The 22,240-nt window shown below is 42.9% G+C and overlaps 1 protein-coding gene across 1 annotated transcript; it reads right to left on the reverse strand.

The window, feature by feature from the left end:
* Positions 1-1,190: 1,190 nt before the first annotated feature.
* Positions 1,191-20,617, reverse strand: CSRP3 (cysteine and glycine rich protein 3). Its single transcript, XM_082227073.1, has 6 exons — positions 20,467-20,617; positions 13,554-13,697; positions 6,579-6,747; positions 4,941-5,073; positions 2,470-2,563; positions 1,191-1,641 (listed from the first exon to the last, which is right to left on the reverse strand). Exons 2-6 carry the CDS (start codon positions 13,663-13,665, stop codon positions 1,571-1,573), a joined length of 579 nt encoding a protein of 192 aa, XP_082083199.1. The 5' UTR covers positions 13,666-13,697; positions 20,467-20,617; the 3' UTR covers positions 1,191-1,570.
* Between the last annotated feature and the right edge of the window lie 1,623 nt (positions 20,618-22,240).

A 22,240-nucleotide genomic window follows, 5' to 3' on the forward strand; every position in this document is an offset into this window, starting at 1 on the left:
AGAGGAGTGTGCAGCTCTTAAATACTACAAATCATACGTCTCGGTGGACTTGACACATAGCAAGGGCCCTGTGTACCCTGAGTTTCATACTGTAGTAAAAAAAAGTCACACTGAAGAATGGGAGGTTAAAATTAATAATCAGTGAACATATATTGTTTAAGATTATAGAATTCGTCCAAGCTTGTTGGTCTTGAAGTATAATTCTTGCTTTGGATATGAGGCTTAGTTCCCATACAGGCACAACATTTGAGGGCTGGGTGAAAAATAAGATCTTGTATAGAATAGCAGTTAAAATGTCAGAACTGATGTGACCTGGATTTACCTCTGAAACTCAGTCACAATGAGTGACTTTTGGCCCTTCACTTTCTATGTCTTATCTACCTCCAGGGTTGTTGTTGTTATTTAAAAAAACAACTGATTTTTTTATTGAAAGTTTTCAATACAGAATACAGTAAAAAACAATCTAATATACCTCGGGTGGTTGTTGAAGTTGAAATAGGGTAGGAAGAACCAGCTACACTTCCTTGAGCTTGGAGGAAAGGCAGAATATAAATGTAATAGTAGAAATAATGAAATTACGGTGAGAGACTCGCTTGTAGCTGAGTTCTATATAATACAGTAATGGACTTATTTGCACTAGTACACAATGTATCATTATAGAAGGCAGAATGTGGTGTATTACAACTTAAGGAATCAGACCATGATTTGATTTTAATACTGTTTTCACCCTTATTCCTGTCAAGTTTTTTTCTTGATGAAAGACGGTGGCATCAAACTGGGCTTCTGTTGCTAAAATTACAAGTGCTGTCCATTTTTAGAAGGGTTGTAGAGTTCAGAGTCAGGATTGTGGAATTACATTACAGGCTCTGTTAGACACTCAGAAGAATTTGAGAAATGATCAGTTGTAATCCAAGAGGTAAATATAACATACTTTTTTTTCAGCACCTGCACTTGTAAGGCATATTTTTATTTCAAATCAGGCTGCCAACATGCAAGTGGTTCTACATTCAGTGCTGTCTTTGTATTATCTGTTTGGAGATGAGATAATACCATCCCAAGTTTTTCCCAAGGAGAGATGGCATGGTTTTGAGAGGTTCAAATTGGAAAAAATATATATGAGATAATCCTCATAAATGAACTTGGTAGTAACTGGAACAGTGCTTTTTTAAAAACATTATTATTGTGGCTGCTTACAGTCCAATATCTTTATTTCATGACATACCAACAACACATTTTCAAAAGTGCTATTTTGGCACTTATATAACAGAATGTAAAATAGGAATCAGGTTCTGTTTCTTTAACATTGATGTAAAAACAGTAATCTTTATAGTGGTATCCTATGTGCTCCTGTTATTTAAAATAGGTAGCAATTCTGAAATTATTTGTGAACAGTCCAGAAATTAAGATATTAAACAGTAGCTGTTAAGAAAGTAAATGTTTTCCTACACTACCTCTCACAACAAGCTTTCCTGCACCATTCTACAAAACTTGTGGAAGAAAGGAGAGTACTTCAGATGAAAAAAAAGTATTCTTAATACGTTCTTGTTCATGTATTACTATTTGGACAAGCCTAAGCCTGTTCAACTTGAGTGAGGCCACCAAATCCAATTCCTTTAGGACCAAAATTCTTTGCATAGCAAACTGGAAAAGAAAGAAAGGCATAAAGTTTGAGCTGTTTTCATGTGGCACTCAACAAAACACATATCCCATACTTCCTTCAATGCCGTCCCTCAAACTCAGCTTCTCCAAAAGAAGCCTTTGGAACAACCAATAACATATTGTAACTAAGCCAAAGTATGTGTAATTTAAATGAGATTGGGAGGAATTCAGTATAGCACTACAAAAACTGCAAGTTTTTCACTTGCCAGATGGAATGGTCCCCCTCCCCTCTGCCTGTGTGCTGTTCTGGGGGTTCTGAGCCTGAAGAGCCAATTGGGGTGGAGGCAAAACCCCACTGTACTAACAGATCAATGGCCCTTTGCCTAGTTTCACATGGGTGAGAAGGAGAGGAAAGACGCCAGGGGAAGAGGGTATCCTGCATTTCCTTGCCTCAGCATTACTGGCAGGTTGGGGTGGGAAGATTCAGAATAGTGTGGTGTCAAGACATGGGGGTATCTCATACTTGAGGGAGGAGCTCGATATGTTTTCTCGCATGTTTAGTTTAGCCCAGCCCTGAGAAGACAATTTGATCCTGTGAAAATTTGCACCTAGAATTCATAAAGCTAGCATTCCCATCCTGACCCCCTCCCCTTTCGTTTAATAATATTTCCAGTTTCTGGTAGGAACCCAGTGCTATTGTAGCCAAAATGTGAGCAGTAGAGGCAGCCTCTTTCTTTAAGGACCTTTAAGAAAACCAAGTGGCAGCGGAGTTTCACTCTGAAAACAAGCTTTTTTGGTAACTCCACAAGTCTTCAAGGGAGGCACATTAATTTGTCTGAATTAGGTTTGAGGCACGACAACTACACTTGCCTTTACAGTAAATCTCTCCATCTTTATCTGTGACGTTTGTAGACTCTAAACTCTTCCCACAGAAAGCACATCGGAAGCATGTCTTGTGCCACGGCTGAAACAAAGCAAAAGAATATTAGCCGCCCTGTTGTTAGCCGCCCTGAGCCCGGCTTTGGCTGGGGAGGGTGGGATATAAATAAAAATGTATTATTATTATTATTATTATTATTATTATTATTATTATTATTATTATTGAAATCAAAGACATTGCAGGTTTACCTTTCCAAGATTTATGCATTGGTAAATAAAGAGATTAACTCCCTTTGCACAGACACCCACACACCCCTCCCCAGATTTCACATTTTCAACAGCTCAGGTGGAAATCTATTACCAGACTGACTGGAAGCGATGGAATCTATTATTCTCCTGTAGAAAGGAAATGTGATCCTTGATATGGGTTGTCTCTGCCTATCTCACCACTGGCAGGAAGTTAAACTTTTGAGGAAGACATCAGAGGCAGGACCACCCCCTAACGCCTGATCTACTCCCTGCCTTTGCCACTTGAGGAAGGCTTCCTGCCCTGCTCTAGGCACAGCAAAAGAAAAATGTGGGAACGCCATCTTGGAAAGGATTTCAATAATATAATGAATTGCTTTGCTTATTGGATGTTAGCTTTATTTACAAGATGGGGTTGGTGGACACCCAAATTAATGATGCCCCATTCTCTGAAAGGGACTGTTGCCTCCGTGCTCTACTGGGTTGCTTTCCTCTCTTGTACATTTGTCAAGCAGCCACTTGGCAATCCCAACACACATTCCAAGATTGACTCATCTTCCTCAGATGATCTGTCCTTTGGAAGGAAGGTTCTCCAGAGGGTAGCCTAGCTGTTTGTCAGACAAAGTCTTCCTGGATTTATATGGACACGGCTTTATTAAATTCTACTCAAAGAATGGCCTCCAACCCCATCTGGTATAAATGGAAAGCGAATTTCTATTTTCAAATAAGTGTTGGAGGACATTCTGCCCACCTCTCCTTCCTCTTGAGACCACCTCTGGTGTGGGCTGGGTTTTAGGGCTTCTGCCTGCATCATACATATCATGTTTAGTGCTTGTGTTTGTTTTGTTCCATCCAATTGTTGATCTACTTTCTAAGTTTCCATGTTTTATATGGTTCCTGTGCATTTTTGTTTTGTGGGGGCTGAGGAATAATAGGACTGGGGCGTTGTAAGGATCCCAAGAGACATCTCGTCCAACGCCCTGCAATGCTGGAATCTCAACACGTGAGTTGTTCCTCCTTTGACAGTTTGGACTGGAGGGCAAGACACTTCCTCTTCCTGGAAGAGGAGGCAAAAGACTTGGAAGGGTCTGCCTATCATGATTAGAGGGAGACATCATTTGACCCAGAGAATGTCCTCCAGTTACATCTATAAATAGAAATTCACACCAAGTACCAATTTCCATTTCCTGATATTGGAGAACACTATACAGAACATAGGAGGAATTTGACATCACGCTTTTACAAACATGCTGTTAGTACAGGCAGTTCTGCTTGCCTGACAGAATGATCTCGCCTCTTCTCCCCCCACTCACCATTCTGGGGGTTCTCAGAGAACCCCGCCCCATAGCAAATAGGAGGCATGTGGCAGGTGCGGGGAGACTGGAAAACCCCATTGCACTGGTGTCCTTCCGTGAGGCAGCAGAAATATTGGGGAGAGGAATAAACATTAAGCTTTCTATTACAAGAAGCTAATCGGTATTTGACTGGGAAGTTAGCGTCTTCTGCAATCAAGCCCTCCAGCCTCAGGAAAATACATTTAGAATCCATTTCAGGCAACTATGGTAGAAATCTTGAGTTTTAAGGATATAAACTCAATTACCAGCTGAAATTAGACAAGAGCATTCGTGTCAAGATGTTTGCATGCCTACTGAAGACATTTTTGTTTAATACGTTTTTCCCTGGGGTTTGACTGAGTCATTTGTGGAATATTAATTGTGTTTTTTAAAAAGAATTTGTGAAGATGGCTATAGAGTTTGATGTTTTTAGAGCTGTGTTTTAGTCTATTTTTATCTTGTACCTCCCACCTTCAATGGCTTCAGCTTAGAATGGTTTTTACATTTGTTAAATAATATTTTTTAGTTGCCTTAATAAAAGCAAAGCTGTTGCAGTAAAATTAGTAAAATTATGTTGTATATGATTTTATGTGAAGTCTTAAAACATTTTATTTCTATGTGGAATTTAAATGCAGCTTATTTTGTTTTCTTTTAATCTGGTCTATGGGTTTAGCTATTCCAACAGGGAAGTTGATTGTTTGAATTAAATGTAGAACAGAAACATGCCTTTACAAGTCAACCCTAAATGTGTCTTTTCAGAAGCAACACCAAGCAGTTAGCACTCTCATGCGCTTTCCATTCTCTTTGATTAAAATTTCAATTTTGGCAGCTGCCCCTCTGCTATAATGCAATGGCACTTTACCTGCTTAGCTCGTTTCTTACCTTTCCTCCTCCCATTATCTTCTCTGCAGCATACACTGACTTCCCACAACGAGGGCATTTATCAACATCGCCAAATTTTTTGGCAAACTTTGAAGGGTTGGTAGGAGTGGAAGGACGAGCTGGCTTTGGTGAGCTGATGACAAGAATGTTCAGTGCACATTAAGCTTTTTATCTTGGAGCAGCTAAATTAAGCACTACAAGCAGAAGACGTGTCGTGGCATCCGTAACAAAACAATAATCACTTTTGGTTGAAGAATACAAATACTTTATACAAAAAGAGGGGGCATTCTGTGGAGGCAGAAAGTAGCCACCATGCCTAAGGTAAAGGTAAAGGGACCCCTGACCATTAGGTCCAGTTGTGACCGACTCTGGGGTTGCGTCGCTCATCTCGCTTTATTGGCAGAGGGAGCCGGCGTACAGCTTCCGGGTCATGTGGCCAGCATGACTAAGCTGCTTCTGGCGAACCAGAGCAGCGCACGGAAACGCCATTTACCTTCCCGCCAGAGCGGTACCTATTTATCTACTTGCACTTTGATGTGCTTTCGAACTGCTAGGTTGGCAGGAGCAGGGACCGAGCAACAGGAGCTCACCCTGTCGCGGGGGATTCGAACCACTGACCTTCCGATCGGCAAGTCCTAGGCTCTGTGGTTTAACCCACAGCGCCACCCGCGTCCCGCCGCCATGCCTCTTACCCTTCAATAACCCTCTCCTCCATGAGATGTAACATGCAGTGGTACCTCGGTTTTCAAACGTAATCCATTCCCAAAGACCGTTTGAGTTCTGAAACATTTAAAAACTGAAAACTCAATAGCCAACAGCTAGGCCTCAGGATCTTGCACTCAGCAGAAGCTGTGTGGCATGTTCGACTTCCAAGGCATGTTCGAAAACCAAAGCATTTACGGTACTTCCAGGTTTATGGCATTTGAAAACCAAAATGTTCATCAACCAAGACATTAAAAAACCGAGGTACCACTGTACTTGGAAGTAAGTCCTATCAATTTTCAAATAAGTTTCCTTAAGGTTACAGCTTTGGGAAATAATAATAATCTGATTCTACAAGTGATGAAAATCTTTATGGAATTAACATATTTATGCCACCACACATCTTGTAATGCTCCTTTTCTTATTCTTACTGTGTTGCAATTGTAACCTTTCATTCCATTTCTTTATGAACATAGAATTCTCCAAATGAAACAGCCCCCGCCCCCCAATATAAGATGCCCACAGTCATTTTTCTGCCCGCTTTCCTTAGACAATATAGATTGCATTGTGGCTATTCAAGTATTAATAACATCTCAGTACAACGCAGAAAAATAATTTCATCATTGTACTGAGAACCCATCCCTTTGATTGTACTGCACTTAATGAGTCAAAATTGCAGTGAATAGTAAAGACTGTGACAATATGTAAAGCAAGGGCTCTTTCTGTAGTGTAATTGCCCACTGGCATAGGAAATCTTTTTCAAGTAATATTCTGCAGGGACAGAACATCATTAAAATGGATAAAAATTATTAGATCTATTGAAGAAAAGTCTGCGCTACAGCTCCCCCTGCGTGTTGTTATGGAAACTAATGAAGTGACTTGATGCAACAGAGGCCATAATTATTATTTTTTTTCAAAACCAAGGATTCCACTCACTGCTGTAGATCCAGCCCAAGATGCTCTCCAGTGTCTGTGCTGAGGCAGCCTGCACCTTGTCCAAAGCCAATCCCTTTCGGGCCATATTTTCTCCCATAACAAGTTTTGCAGTAGATTTCAGATTCGTGGGCTGCTACTGTCGTACTGTCCAGAGCTTTTCGGCAGGCCACTGGAAAGGAAACAAATGCACTGAAACATATACACCTACAGTTTGCTATAGGTTTGGGGGAGTTGGATAGGAGAGGGTTCCTGGAGCCTAAAGGTCTACTAAAAGCTACTTAATAATCAGTGGAACAATATGCTATTCACACCTGGGATGTTAGTAAAATTACAGGTAAATGGCCCAGAAAAGTTAGGAGAGCAAATGTTGTTGTTGTTGTTTAGTCGTTTAGTCATGTCTGACTCTTCGTGACCCCATGGACCAGAGCAAGCCAGGCACTCCTGTCTTCCACTGCCTCCCGCAGTTTGGTCAGGAGAGCAAATACTAAATGGTAAAGGTCTTTGTTTCAAATCTCTCCTCAGCCACAAACTCTTTAAGTTGTTTCGGGCAAACCACATACAGTCCCGCCCTCTCCACAACAGGAGTAACAGGACTGGTCTACCTTACAGGGCTGTTGTAAGGATTACTAAGAAGATCAATGTGAAGTGCTTTGGATATTCATAAGTGCTGCATATATTTTTTAAGGTCTGGTCTTATTAAGCCTTGCTTGTGTCTCATAAATGTGTATTACATCTAAGCTACCATTTTGGGAAGTAATTGCTTTCTGATTCTAAAAGTGATTATTACCTCTACACATATTAACAGAACTTAGTAAAGCCATCACCAGAATTGTAACCTGCTCCAATTCTTATTCATACTTTGCTTCAGTTGTGGAAAATGCCATATTCTCTTCAGACATAAAACATCCTGATATAATGAGTGGTATAAAATGGAAGAAATGCCACTGGAGATATTTAATTTTCTATCACTGGATTTTGGATCCAGTCCTAAATAGTGAAGAAATAGGAGAGTAGGGAAAAGAGAGAAACCAAAATTCCTGCAGAGTTCAGTGGGATTTACTCTTTGATGATGATGATGATGATGATGATGATGATAATTAATAATAATTTATTATTTACCGGTATACCCCGCCCATCTGGCTGAGTTTCCCCAGCCACTCTGGGCGGCTCCCAATCGAGTGTTAAAAACAATACAGCATTAACTATTAAAAACTTCCCTAAACAGGGCTGCTTTCAGATGTCTTTTAAAAATAGAATAGGTGCTTATTTCCTCGACATCTGATAGGAGGGTGTTCCACAGGACGGGCGCCACTACCAAGAAGGCCCTCTGTCTGGTTCCCTGTAACATCACTTCTCACAATGAGGGAACTGCCAGAAGGCCCTCAGCGCTGGATCTCAGTGTCCGGGCTGAATGATGAGGGTGGAGACGCTCCTTCAGATATACAGGACTGAGGCCATTTAGGGCTTTAAAGGTCAGCACCAACACTTTGAATTGTGCTCGGAAACGTACTGGGAGCCAATGCAGATCTTTCAGGACTGGTGTTATGTGGTCCCGGTGGCCACTCCCAGTCACCAGTCTAGCTGCTTCATTCTGGATTAATTGCAGTTTCCGGGTCACTTTCAAAGGTAGCCCCACGTAGAGCGCATTGCAGTAGTCCAAGTGGGAGATAACTAGAGCATGCACCACTCTGGCAAGACAGTCCACGGACAGGTAGGGTCTCAGCCTGCGTACCAGATGGAGCTGGTAGACAGCTGCCCTGGACACAGAATTAACCTGCGTCTCCATGGACAACTGTGAGTCCAGAATGACTCCCAGGCTGCGTACCTGGTCCTTCAGGGGCACAGTTACCCCATTCAGGACCAGGGAGTCCCACCCACCCTGTCCCCCCAAAACAGTACTTTTGTCAGGATTCAGCCTCAATCTGTTCGCCACCATCCATCCTCCAACCGCCTCCAGGCACTCACACAGGACATTCACCACCTTCACTGGTTCTGATTTAAAAGAGAGGTAGAGCTGGGTGTCATCTTCATACTGATGAACACCCAGCCCAAACCCCCTGATGATCTCTCCCAGCAGCTTCATATAGATATTAAAAAGCATGGGGGAGAGGACAGAACCCTGAGGCACCCCACAAGTGAGAGCCCAGGAGTCTGAACACTCATCCCCCAACACCACTTTCTGGACACAGCCCAGAAGAAAGGAGCGGAACCACTGTATAACAGTGCCCCCAGCTCCCAGCCCCTCTAGACCAGGGGTCTGCAACCTGCGGCTCCGGAGCCGCACGTGGCTCTTTTACACCTTTGCTGCGGCTCCGGGGCGGATACTAGCGAGGGGAGGAGGCGCATTGTGCACCCCGACACTCCCCACTGTGGCGGGCGCTGTACTGGCTGTGATGTTGCATGGGGGCGGTGCGTGCGTTAGTCACGCACCGTCCCAACGTCACCTTCCCGCCCGCTGTCAGATCAGAGGACAGCGGCGCACATGCTTTAAATGTCACAATGGTTTTGCGGCTCCCAGGTGTTTTTTTTCCTATGGAAACGGGTCCAAGTGGCTCTTTTTGTCTTAAAGGTTGCAGACCCCTGCTCTAGACGGTCCAGAAGGATGTTATGGTCGATTGTATCAAAGGCCGCTGAGAGATCCAGCAGCACTAGGAAACAACTCTCACCTTTGTCCCTAGCTCGTCAGAGATCATCAACCAGTGCGACCAAGGCAGTTTCAGTCCCATGGTGAGGCCTGAATCCCAATTGGAAGGGATCCAAATGGTCCACATCCTCCAGGTGTGCTTGGAGTTGTTCAGCAACCACCCGCTCAACCACCTTGCCCAAGAATGGTAGATTTGAGACTGAATCAATAGTTGGCCATATTGGCTGGGTCTAAAGATGTTTTTTTAAGAAACTGTTTAATGACTGCTTCTTTCCCTCGCAGAGGGAAGCATTCACCACCCCGCAGAGCCCATCACCCAGCCCTTCCCGGCTCGCTTTTATTAGCCAGGATGGGCAAGGATCAAGGAGACAGGTGGTCGATTTCACTCGTCCAAGCAGCCTGTCCACATCCTCGGAGGTAACAGATTGGAATTGATCCCATGTAACAGGACTCTAGCACTCTCTCGCCCTGGCCCTGCTCCCACGGTGAAGTCTACCTCTTTCCGAATCTGAGCCACTTTATGTGCAAAAAAAACTTTGCAAAAGCATTGCAGGAGATCTTGGAGTCCCTACTAGGCCCGGGTGATGAAGGTGGTTCCGATAGATTGCAAACCACCTGAAAGAGTCTCCTGCTGCTGTTTTCTGCAGATGCAATAGAGGCAATGAAGAAGGTCTTCTTCGCTGTTGCCATTGCCACTTGGTAGGCTCAACATTGAGCTCTAACCTGTGTCCGGTCCAATTCAGAGTGAGTTTTCTGCCACCAGCGTTCTAGCCGTCTCAACGATTATTTCATCACCCTCAGCTCTGGGGATTATATTGTTGTCCTAAAATTAAGACCAGGAAAGCAAGACATTTCTGGCACTATGTGAAGCTGATCTGTCCCTTTTCTGCATTCTTCTCTGTGAAAAAATGATTTTGTGTGTCTGTGTGTGTAAGGGGAGTGATGCAGATAAAGTGCTTCTATTTCTGGCCCCTCTGGGACAGAGTATCTGTTTGCTGCAACAGATGGAGTCAAAGCCCTTGAAGTGCTATTGTTGAAACAGCTCCGAGATATTCGTCAATCTGCTGGCAGAGGCAGCACAGCCGCCATGAATTAGTTTTAGGCTTACAAATTGTGATCATGCCACATGTCCACCACAGATGTGCTTTAAGTAAAAGTCAGCTGGGAAGTAAGTAAATAGCAAGCCACACATGAAAGTGTATCTTTCAAGTCAGTCACAGGGCTGCAGATAATAAGTGGGCATTTAATTTTTTTAAAAAATGGAGGAAGGGGACTTTTCTGCCTGCATTATACTATAGAAATAGGAAGAGGATGGTGATATTGTACATTTGATGGCACATTATGAGCTGCTTTTACCTCTCTAGTTTTTGATGATTTTTTAATTTAATCTCTGACTGAATCTTTGCTGTAGCTGATTTTGTTACTTTTATGGACTGGTGTGGTTTTAGTGTTTTACCCGGGGAATCGAGATTCTTGTTACTTTGCTTTAAGTTATTATTATTGCTATCATAATCAATATATTAATTTATTAATTATGCCCCCGTATTTGAATAATGTAGCCAGCATATTGTACAGCATGAGCATAAGATCATATACTATATACATATACAGTGGGATCTTGGTTTTCAAATGTAATCCATTCCAGAAGACTAAGAAAATCGAAAAGCAATGGGCAAGTTCAATGGGGAAAATGGAAAAACATGCCACGGAAGCCATTTGACTTCCAAGGCGTGTTCAATAACGGAAGCAATTACTTCCGGGTTTTTGGCATTCGGATTCCGAATTGTTCGGCTTCCGAGACGCTCAAAAACCGAGGTTCCTCTGCATATAAAACTAACAAAGTTTCAAAAAGCAATGCAAAAGAATGTATAATCTAAACCATATCAACAGCAGCACAGCTAGAAGATATTACACATTCACAATGCAAGTAAAGGCATGTTCACTCAGAAATAAATCCTGCTCACTTCAATGGAACTAATTTCCAAGTAAGAATGTATGGGACTGCAGCCCACAACTGACAGCAATAAACCTAGATTTACATCAAAGTCTTCAAACAAAGGGTATCTGCAATTTCTGGCAATAGTCACCTGCTGGCTATGCCAACAGGGCATGAAGCTCAAGATGGACAGAATTGGTGCACTTTATAACATAAAATTTGTATCCAGTAACATAAAAGGTGTATTGACATCTTCAACCTGATAGAATGTCTTTAATGATAGTAGCATGTGCTTCACAAATGCTTCTGTTCATTCCAATAAAACAGGATTTTGATATCAGTTTATGTGGTTTACTGTTGATAGAGGACATCTTTGGGCTTTCCCCCCTTTTTTATACTTTCAGGAAGAGAAATGCCATCACCTGCTGAGGCAGAGTGCTGCCTGCCTCCCTATCAGAGGCAGAAACTATGTACAGAGAAACTGAATTGTGAATAGCCCACTTAAAGTGTGGGTAGACCTGCCCTGCACCATTCACTGTCAGTCTGTCATTCAGAGAGCCAGCAAGAAAAATAATTACTGATCAGGGTTGTAGAGGCAGGAAGTCCTTTCTAAAGTTTAACCACAACTCAGCTTTCCTGTACTTTAAAACCATCACTCTTTATCCTATCTTCAATGGATCTCAGTTTAAATTACGGGAAAGTAAATGAGGGTTGAACATTAGAGGAGAATGTCTTACCAATCAGGGACAATCAGTAAGGAAAACAAGCTGCTGTCTGCCAGCCATCAATCCTTCTCTGTCCATGCCTTGCTAAGCAATTCCTTTTTTTAACCTTGTCCTCTCCCCCTTAACTTTATCTGATGATTGTTTGATTTGAAACATCTGCTTTTATTGTTTTTTAATATTTTGTTGGGAGTCAGCCAGAGTAGCTGGAGCAGCCCTGTCAGATGTAAAAGGTAAAGGGTAAAGGAACCCCTGACCATTAGGTCCAGTCGTGACTGACTCTGGGGTTGCAGCGCTCATCTTGCTTTATTGGCCGAGGGAGCCGGTGTACAGCTTCCGGGTCATGTGGCCAGCATGACTAAGCCGCTTCTGGCGAACCAGAACAGCGCACGGAAACGCTGTTTACCTTCCTGCTGGAGCGGTACCTATTTATCTACTTGCACTTGACATGCTTTTGAACAGCTAGGTTGGCAGGAGCAGGGACCGAGCAACGGGAGCTCACCCCGTTGCAGAGATTCAAACCGCCGACCTTCTGATCAGCAAGTTCTAGGCTCTGTGGTTTAACCCACAGCACCACCCATATAAATAATAAAGGTGTTGTTGTTGAGTTAAACTGAGTGTAATTTCTTCCCTATTCTTCACTGAAGATCATAACTTGTCGGCATTCGTCTGTCCCGAGAGACAGTGGTGTGTGCCTCCAGTCAAACCACTGTGTTAGCAGCACCAGCGTGACCTCCCCAGGGCACAAGCCTAGGCAGTGTGTATGGAGGTTCTGGGCTGCCCAGGCAACAAGACCCCAATCTCGACCTAGCTGATGTGGTCCCAAGGAAACAGAGCAATATGTTGGGCACAGCTTGGCTGCAGGTGTTGCTGGAAGGAAGCATGCAAGGTGCATAGGCGCCGACTCCATGGGGCTTGAGGGGGCTTGAGCCCCCTCAAAATTTTTTTTGGGGGGGCTCAGCCCCCCCAATAATCTCGGGCGCCCTTGCCGCCGTCCCCCGCCTCCTCCCCACCTGCTCTCTCCCCAGCCAGCCAGCCAGCCAGCCGCGCGCCCTAGGCAAGAACAGGGGAATCCCCGGGGGCGGGGGCTTCTGCCTCTAGCCCCAGGTTTCCCGCATATCAGCTGTTCCGGAGCTGATTAATAGGCAGCAGCACGCTCTCCCCTATTCGCTCGCGAGGGGGCGGCGCCACTTTATTTGCATATTCATGAGCTTATTTGCATATTCATGAGCTCATTTACATTTCACGAGCTTTCCCGGGCCCCCCCAATATTTTTTATAAGTCCGCGTCCCTGGCAAGGTGTCATCCAACCATCTTTGGGGCTCCACCCTGAATTTGTGCAGCAGAGGGTTAGGATTAGAGTTTTCCTTCTCCTAGATGGGCTACCTTCCCAGGTTGACAACCTCCTCTACCCCTCAGATAATAACTATTCCACCATAAACCTCCATTTCCCCACATATTCCTTTCAGTTTAGACGAGTAGGATTAGTGCCACAATCAACTGTAGTATAAGTTACCAGATGTCCCCATTTCCCAGGGACAGTCCCCACACAAAATCCTATCATTCCTACTGAAGTTGAAAAGTGTTCCCGGATTCATTGGAAAAAATCTGGTAACCTTACTGTAGTACATTGTGGATTCGCTGGTGAAATAAAATAGCAGAGATCCACTTACTGCAATGGAAGCATGTCTTATGAAAACTACGGCCATTACACTGGATTTCTTCAGCATGGTAGACCGTCTTGTCACACGCACCACATTTGGCTCCACCTCCCCAGTTTGGCATCCTTGAAACTTTCAACTGGTTTGCAATGACACCTTTAAACCAAAATACAAATGAGTCAGACTGAGAACATATTAGTAGCCTAGTTTGCTCTCTCATACCTCTCTCTTCAGTAGTGGTCAGCGTTCCGGCAGCCCTTCAGAATGCCCCCTAGAAGGAAGCTACGTCATGATGTGGCATTATTCTAGAGCATTCTGGGGGAAGCAATGGTGGGCTCCTAGAGGGTGACCACTCAGAGGAGCTCCACCACCTCTAGTGGCAGCGGCAGAAAAGAAAGGCAAGCAGAGGTTGCTACCGCTACTGTGATACTGATACGCCTTCCTGAGACTTTGGGGACTTCCAGATGGGTGTTTATTCAGTGTTCCTCTTGCATCAAATCTCCTTCTGGCATCAAAAGGCCAGACTATATCCCCCACCCCCCAATCTGAATTTTACCTTTCTGTGGGAAAATCTAACAACAACAATCTTCTTCTTCTTTGGCGATCATTTGTAGCCAAATAAGATTGTTTTCCATAAACATGGTTTTAACAATGAGGCTGTAAGTGACTGTGGAGGCCAATTCTGGATCCACATGTCCTTCCACAGTGGGGACATAGGATTCTGGGTGGCAGTTGATCATGGTGAGGGTTTGCCAAGCATGTCTCCCTCTTAACACGTTTCTCCCTTTTGTCCTGAGTTTGAGCATCTTCAAAGCCCATGACACCTTTGGTAAAGACTGTTCTCCAATTGGAGCGCTCATAGGCCTGTGTTCCCCAATTGTTGGTGTTTATACTACATTTGTTTAGATTTGCCTTGAGAGAGTCTTTAAGCCTCTTTTGTTGACCACCAGCATTATGCTTTCCATTTCTAACTTCGGAATAGAGTAGTTGCTTTGGAAGACAATAATCAGGCATCTGTACAACATGACCGGTCCAATGAAGCTGATGTTGAAGAATCATTGCTTCAACCCTGGTGATCTTTCCAGTACACTGGCATTAGTTTGCCTGTATTCCCAAGTGATGTGTATTCCCAACTTTCGAAGATACTGTTGATGGAATCTTTCAAGGAGTTGGAGTAGGCATTTATAAATGGCCCACGTTTCACAAGCATACAATAAGGTTGGTCGTACAATAGCTTTGTAAACAAGCATTTTGCTTTCCCTGCAAATGTCCCAGTCCTCAAACACACAGCACTTCAATCTGGAGAAAGCTGCACTCGCAGAGGCCAGGTGATGCTGGATTTTGGCAACAATGTCGGCCCTTGAGGAAAATCTAACAACAATAATACCCCACTGCCAACAATCTCAGTGACCATATAGGATAGGGGCTTAATTTGCAAAGCTCCCCAAATTTTCCTGCCAATTTTGCACAGACATTTTAAGCTGGATTTAACTTTCAGCTCTGCCTTTTTAAAAAAAGATGCACTCCAAGAAATGTTGCCTTCTGTGCAGCTATTAATGGTACAGAAATCCCCTCCAGTTCTGAACCGGATACACAGCTGACATCTCTTGCTGCTCCAATTACCGTTTCATCAAAGCCTGTGATGTGTTCACACCTGCCTTCTCAAACTGCAGTTTGTTCGTTCCAAGTATTTCTCTTTTACTCCACTTGCATGCAATTGCCTCAGAGATTAAGGCGCTGCTGAACTTTTTGGATTCATCTCCACATTGAGAATAAAGTAATGGCTTTGCCACATTATAGTGGGAATATGCTGTGCCTATTAAGGGGACATGAAGGATTCTGCCTTTGAAAAGGAAATGTTGCCTAACTACACGTACTCAGCCCAGGAGGAGTGAGAGGAGATAGAGTTGTATTCCTAAAACATTTGAACTGACTCTTGCAATGATACATTGGGGGTACTCCTGACCATGTTTGTTCATCAGGAATAAGGGTATACCTGGCAGTCCAGTCCCTAGTAAACTGCTAGGAGAAATATGCCATTGTAATGGTATAGGATAACTCTATCGATTTAAAACAGGGGTGGGAAAACTTTCAGCCTGGGGGCTGAGTTCTCTTCTGGACCACCTGGCAGTGGTGGGTGGGGTCAGAGGCAAAAGTGAGTGTAATAACAAATACAATTTTTATCTTTTCTATCCTCCATCCAGGCAAGCAAGAGGCATTATCAGAGGTTGAGGACAAAGTCCAGCCAGGCAAAAACACTTGGGGTGGGAAGCAAAACCAGTAATTGGTGTGGCCTGGGCCTGACAAAGAGGTCTGGAGAGCTACATTTGGACCCTAGGGTGGCTGTGCGTCATATTTTAAAGAGGACATACTTCTGTTTGAGGAGTCATTGGAAGAAAGCCCTCTGACTGAAGTCTGTCCAGTCCAAATCTGGTTTAAAGGTTAAAAATAAGAGAGTGAAGGGACCTTGAATCTGCCCATCAACAGCACTTGGACAGCAGAGTGAGCAGCCACACAGCTCAGCTGGTCAGAGTCTTTCCCACCATGGTGTGATGAATCACATTTCTATTCCATTTTTTCCTCCTAAATTTTCAGTTATACATCAAAACCACCCATCAGTATCCTCTTTTGCCTACCCTATCCAGTAGGCAGCTATATTCTCTGCCACCTTATGTTTCTAGCTGAGCTCCTTTCCTTTCTTTAGCTCAGTCTTCTCACTTATTCCCCCCTGAGCAGATGCTATTTTATCACAGCTTGCTATGTGGTGTTGCTCAGCGACGGAAGTTAAAAGGAATTCTTTCCCGCAGGCATCGTGTCTCTGATATGATACGGTTGGTTATGAAGGCAGACTGCAGAATGAATTCCCACATGCTGGATTTTACAGCACAGCAATGCACATGTCTGCGCAGAGCATTTGAAAGTGTATCGGCTCAAAAAGGATATTGTAGGATTGGAAAAGAAGTAGAAAAGGAAAAGCCCAAATAATCAAGTAGCTTGAGCAAATGCCCTATGAGGAGAGGTTAAAACATTTAGGGGTTTATAGTTTAGGGGAAAAAATGGGGAGGAAAGACACATTACAGAGGTTTATTGGATTATGCATGGTGTGGAGAAAATAAACAGAGAAGAGTTGTCCTCTCCTTTGCATAACCCTGGAGCCCAGGGCCAGTCTCACTGCCTGTTCAGTTGTCCTCTCTGAGCAGGTAAGCAGAGAAAAGAGTAAGATAATGAAATCTCTTTCAATAGTGAGTTGCCATACATCCGGAATTTCCCGGACACAGCTGGGATTCATCTATCAAAAAGAGTATCCAGGAGGAATGGCAGCCCATATTGGCAGTGCTGAATTTTTTTGGCAAGTCCCCCCCCCCAAAAAAAGGCAAAAACTTCATGGGTGGGGGAGAATTTTTTCAAAAAAAGACCAACAACTTTGCCCCCCCCCCCAAATGCTCAACAACTTTTGTGCCCAGATTTTCACTTTTTGAAATATGGCAACCCTATTTTAACCTCTTATTCCTGTGCCACAGGAGTAGCTAACCTGTGGCCCTCAAAATTTTATTTGGCTCCACCTCCCATCAGCTCCAGCCAGCATGGCTGATGGTGAAGGGAGAGGAGCCACAGGGTAGCCTGTTGTAATAGTACTGAAATTGTCAGCTCCTTCTTAACCCCCTGGGTAGCTCTCTACTTCCTGGCTTCCTTTTTCTTCTTCTATCTCTTACAGAAAAGTTCCAGTTTCTCTCCTGGAAACTAGTCCTGCAGGAGTATTCATGAATAGTTATTCATAAATAAACAGCAACTATACTACATTTCCCCTTTCCCTCTTTTTTTTTTTTAGATTAAAATGAACAATAATAGATTTGAGTGACACTTCTAACATTAGAAAGCTTACCACAGACTTACACATGCTTTCTAAAATGCGTACTTATATAAATGCACTAGACATAAACATGTCTTTGGATAGCTTGATCACTCCTAATTGTCTTCTTTTGAGTAGGTTCAACAGCCACTATCTCTACCATGGGTATAGCAAAGGGGGTGGGGGCACCTGCTCCCCCAAATCAATACAAATCTGAGGTTCTGACCCCCCCCCATAACAAAAGCCTGCTTCCCCCTAACAAAAATCATGGCTACGCCCATGATTTCTACTGTTCCATTACTGCTGTTATTACCAGATTCTTCAACATGTTGCAGTCATGAGAGGTCTCTACATCACTGTACTCAAGCTGTGGCAGGACCTTTAACAGATGTTTGACATTCTTAATTAGAGTTATCTAATTATCAGTGCTAACAAGCTCAAAATAAGTAGCTGATCTGCTCCAAAGAGTTACATAGCATGCATGCTTATCTATTGGCCGATGCTGATCACCTGGGCTATTGCTACAACGCAGGCCAAATCTCCAACTCTGAAGTGTTGTTTCGCAGCACCAGCACATTCAGAACCTAAGAAGGCCTTTAGGCATTCAGAACCTAAGAAGCCCACAAGCAGGGCATGAGCATATCTGCACTCTCCCCACTTGTGATGCCCAGGAGCTGGTATTCAAAGGCATGCTGCCTCCCACACTTGTTGTTTCACCTTCTCCTGAAACGGTTGGTGAATGTCTTTGAGGCCCTATCTGCAGCATACATTTAAAGCAGTATGATACCTCTTTAAACAGTCATGACTTCCTGCAAAGAACTATGAGAGCTGCAGTTTGTTAAGTGTGCTGAGAGTCGATTGGAGACCTCGATTCCCCTCACAGAGCTGCAATTCTCAGTGTGGCTTAACGATCAATCCCTGTTTCCCGAGAACTCTGGAAATTGTAGCTCTGTGAAGGAAATACAGGCCTCCTAATAACTCTCAGCTCTTACTAACTGTAGTTCCCAGGATTCTTTGAGAGAAGCCAAATATCTGGATGTTCAAGCTGATGTGATGCTGCTTTAATTGTATGGTGCAACCAAGGCCTAAGAAAAAGATCATTTGCCTCACCTTGGTTGTAGGGCCCAGGCGCAAATTTCACATAGCAAAAGCAATCTAGCAGGTGTCTCTGTTAAAGTTCTCTGCAGAGGAACTTTGCTCAGTAGTTTGGTGAAAGTATCTTGTATAGAGGGGCTCCTTGAAATCTGGGCCTGGCAATGTGTTTAGTTATGCTAACCTTTGTATTTAAGAGGTCAAAATGAAATTAATCCAGAACCACACATCATGCTGCATGCTTTTACAGTACCAATCACCTCTTAGGTTTGGTAATGGCTGGAAGAAAGAAAAGGGGTCTAGACCAGGGGTTGTCAACCTGGTCCCTTCTGCCCACTAGGGGGCGTTTCAGGATTTTAGGTGGGTGGTAGGGGGTTCTACTGCACAAGCTGAATCCTCCTTCCATTGAGCACCGGTGGATGGTAAGGAAATTTTACCATCAAGAAAGATGCATTAGTGGGTTGTAGGTATAAAAAGGTTGACTACCCGTGGTCTAGATACGGCCTTCATCTTAGGTGACTGGCATTGTCATTAAGCTCAGAGATAAAAGGGGAAATGAATATTTTGGCTATATTCTGTGAGCATGGAGAGGTGATACAATCACAGCTGCTTGGCTGGTGGCAAAAAAGTAAGCACAATGTCCTCTTCATTGACTCATGTTTCAGATGTACCACAGAATCTAGTAGGTGGGTATCTGCTTTGCTCATGGCGCTTTCTTGATGTCTCTGAGTCATATTTTCTTGGATGATCAAATGCTAACTTGACATTAGAACACCACATCAACATTTGTCAAGTTGTTCTTGACCCAGTCCTTGCCAGGAGAGTTGTTTTCTTACTATAGCAACCTCACCCCCAAAATAAAAGTTGTGCTGAGTTTCTCTCAGTGGTGCTAGACAAAACCACAACTGAGGTATTCTTAACTGAGTCAAAGGATTTTGAATAGTGAAAGATTTATCAAGTTCTATCCTTCATAAAAATTACCCTCTAAATGTCAAAAAGAATATGGAGCAGATTTTGTGTTGATATATTACAAAAAGGAGTTGCTTTGATTCTTTCTCACCTTAAAGCAGAAAAAACCACCCCAAAATAATCTGAGCTGATATGAGTTATAAAGAAAACATAATACTGGGAAACCTATAGAAGAACTGCTGTGGACTATCAATATTGCCATTTCTAAGAGCATTACACTAAACCTGTTCTCTCACATAAATGTTGAATGCATTTGATGATACTGAATACTGAAGATTTCAAGTTTAAGGAAATATTGACTTAGGAACACTACTGTCATAGAGTCTTTTAAAGAACAAATAGACTTCAATAAACTTCTATTTTCTTTATTTCTTTATGAAGAAAAACACAGAAATATAACTCTTAAACGATTTTGGCTAGAGCAAAACAACTGAGTTACTATTTCTTGTGACATAAGATGGCTAAGATAATTAGTTGCCTAGTGCACCCACAGTTCTCTATCAGGAAACTTAAGGCCTGATTCCAGTTTAAAACAACACCATCTAATAATGAAATTACTACTAGTGCTAGTATCAGGAGCAGGAAACGTTTCATTCAGTATCGGAGGTTTGACACTGCACAGCACATAATGTTCATCTTTCTAAGGGTATTTTAAAAATCTATCATTCAGAATTTTTGGATATCAAGATGCTAACCGCCACTTCTTAACATAATTTTTGCCAGCATTACATTTTTAGTTGTGCTGTACCTAAATAGATTTTCATTTATTGGAAGAAAAATTCAGAGAACCACAACACATTTGGAAGTAGCCAAAAAAAGATGTTAATAATCAACATGTTGGGAATCTTCACATAAAGCATCATGCCCCCACAAACTTAAAATACAGAGCACTACCTTGGCTTGTAAATCAAATGAGATATAGGAAAAACATTCTCTTAATGAAAAGGAAAATGTTCAATGTGCTCCTCATTAAACCTAATTGGAGCCTTTTGACACTTTATCATCATGACTTACCAGGATGAGTTGTATCCCCTTGTCTTCTATGTCTTTTTGAATAGCTTAAGCTAGGATCTGGAAGTCTTTAAATACTTCCAAGTAGTTACAAGCTTTGGCTAGGAAAGGGTGAGGGGAGTAGTGTGTGTGTGTGAAGGGGCACAGGAGAAAGAGTACGTGAGCAATGCTACTGCTATCAGGTGGCTTAAAATAACTTGTGACAAAGCCTTGGATTGAGCACCAATTATGAGCAAGTTGCAGAACAATGCAGGGCCCTCCGATTACACCCAGATGCCCTTTCCAAGTGCAGCTGCCTAGATATAAAGAAATTTAATAAATCAATGTGTCACACAGGGCATGTGCTAGGTGAGAGGTCAATTATGATTGAATCTTTAAAAATAAAATTAAAGGCAGAAACACTGATCAACAATATAGGCAGCAGTATGACGGTGTCCACGGCCACGATGAATGGTCATTAGGGAAATACCTTACATGAATACTAAGTTGTGTAAAGAAAATAATATGAGAATTGTGTTGCTACAACCTAAAGCCAGTAACAGTCGAGCCAGTTGGTCAGGTATCAACCATGGAGCTGGCACTCATTGCTACTTTGTCAAGCTGCAGCACTTCTGACAAAGCCTGACAGAATGCTCTGTTCACTTTTTGTGAAGAAACAGGGCTTTCAGACATTTTGTTCTGGGTTTTTACTTGGTTTCAATGGTTGCTTTTTTGCTTCAAGGGCACCTCCTGCTTAGGAGAGTCCAAAGTTCAGAGGAAGTTGTTCACAGAAGAGTAAGAAATCTAAGAGGTGATGGTTTGCTTACAACATTTTGCACAGGGAGGGTCAAAGTTTCATTCTAGGCATCTGCAAATTAAGGGAAAATAGAAAATTAACCCAGATTTTCCTTTCCTCCTGTTTGGGTAAAAGCGGGGTGGGTTAGTAAAAACAACTGTATATAGGTCATGTTTAACAATAGATCAATTAGTCAGATGGTTGTGAAGTCAGAAACATGAAGGCTTGAAACTTCAAGAGAGAAAAAGGGAATGAAACAGTTTCAGAGACCTGGAACCCTGGAAGATGTTGGTGGGCAGTTAGGCATTGCAAAAGTAAGGAACCAGGAGAGGACTGTGAAGAAGTTTAGAAGTGGAATGAAACCTTCACAATCCTTTAACTCTAGTTCAACATTACAAGAAGAATAAAGTATAACAGTGGCTTCTGCTTACAAGAGTCCAGACTAATTCAAAGAAAATAACAATCATGGCTGAGAGACAAGAAGATACTGTAGTAGAGGCGGCAGACATAAAGGGATTGAGCCAGAATGAAGACGTTTTGCTCCTGCAGGCATCCAGGGGTTGGAGAAGGCTTGAAGAGAGATGTAGAGTGGCCAAGTGAGTGTTAAATCTGTAAGGCTAAACTATTTGGGAATCTGAACTACTTAGTAATAGGAAAGACATTTCCTGAAGAGTTTTAGCTCTAGTTCAGAGGTAGATTAATAATAGTGCTGGAGAGAAAGGAACATTAATTGCTAGTTAATGCATGTATGGAGTGGATATGAGGGATATCATTGTAGGTTTCCTGCCACAAAGAGGCAGGGAGGTCACAAGGGACATTTGGCCAATTAGAATTCAGAGTCAGGGGACCAAAGTGCCAATTTGGAGAAAACATTATGAAGAAATGTGGTGATGTTTCTCCGAAAATGCAGATTTAGATTTAGTCCAATTACCAATGGAGGATTCTTTTACTGACCTCAGGGTCAGTATATACTTGCTTTAGATATAGCAAAATTGCCAGGGG

Source organism: Podarcis vaucheri, assembly GCF_965113315.1.
Source record: "Podarcis vaucheri genome assembly, chromosome: 1".
NCBI lineage: Eukaryota > Metazoa > Chordata > Lepidosauria > Squamata > Lacertidae > Podarcis > Podarcis vaucheri.

Coding starts and splice junctions, on each gene's coding strand:
- CSRP3 (XM_082227073.1), bottom strand. CDS start 13,665: ATGCCAAACTGGGGAGGTGGAGCCAAATGTGGTGCGTGTGACAAGACG. Junction 5,074..6,578: donor CTTGGGCTGGATCTACAGCA/GTGAGTGGAATC, acceptor TCTTGTCATCAG/CTCACCAAAGCCAGCTCGTC. Junction 1,642..2,469: donor TGGAGAGATTTACTGTAAAG/GCAAGTGTAGTT, acceptor TTTCTTTTCCAG/TTTGCTATGCAAAGAATTTT.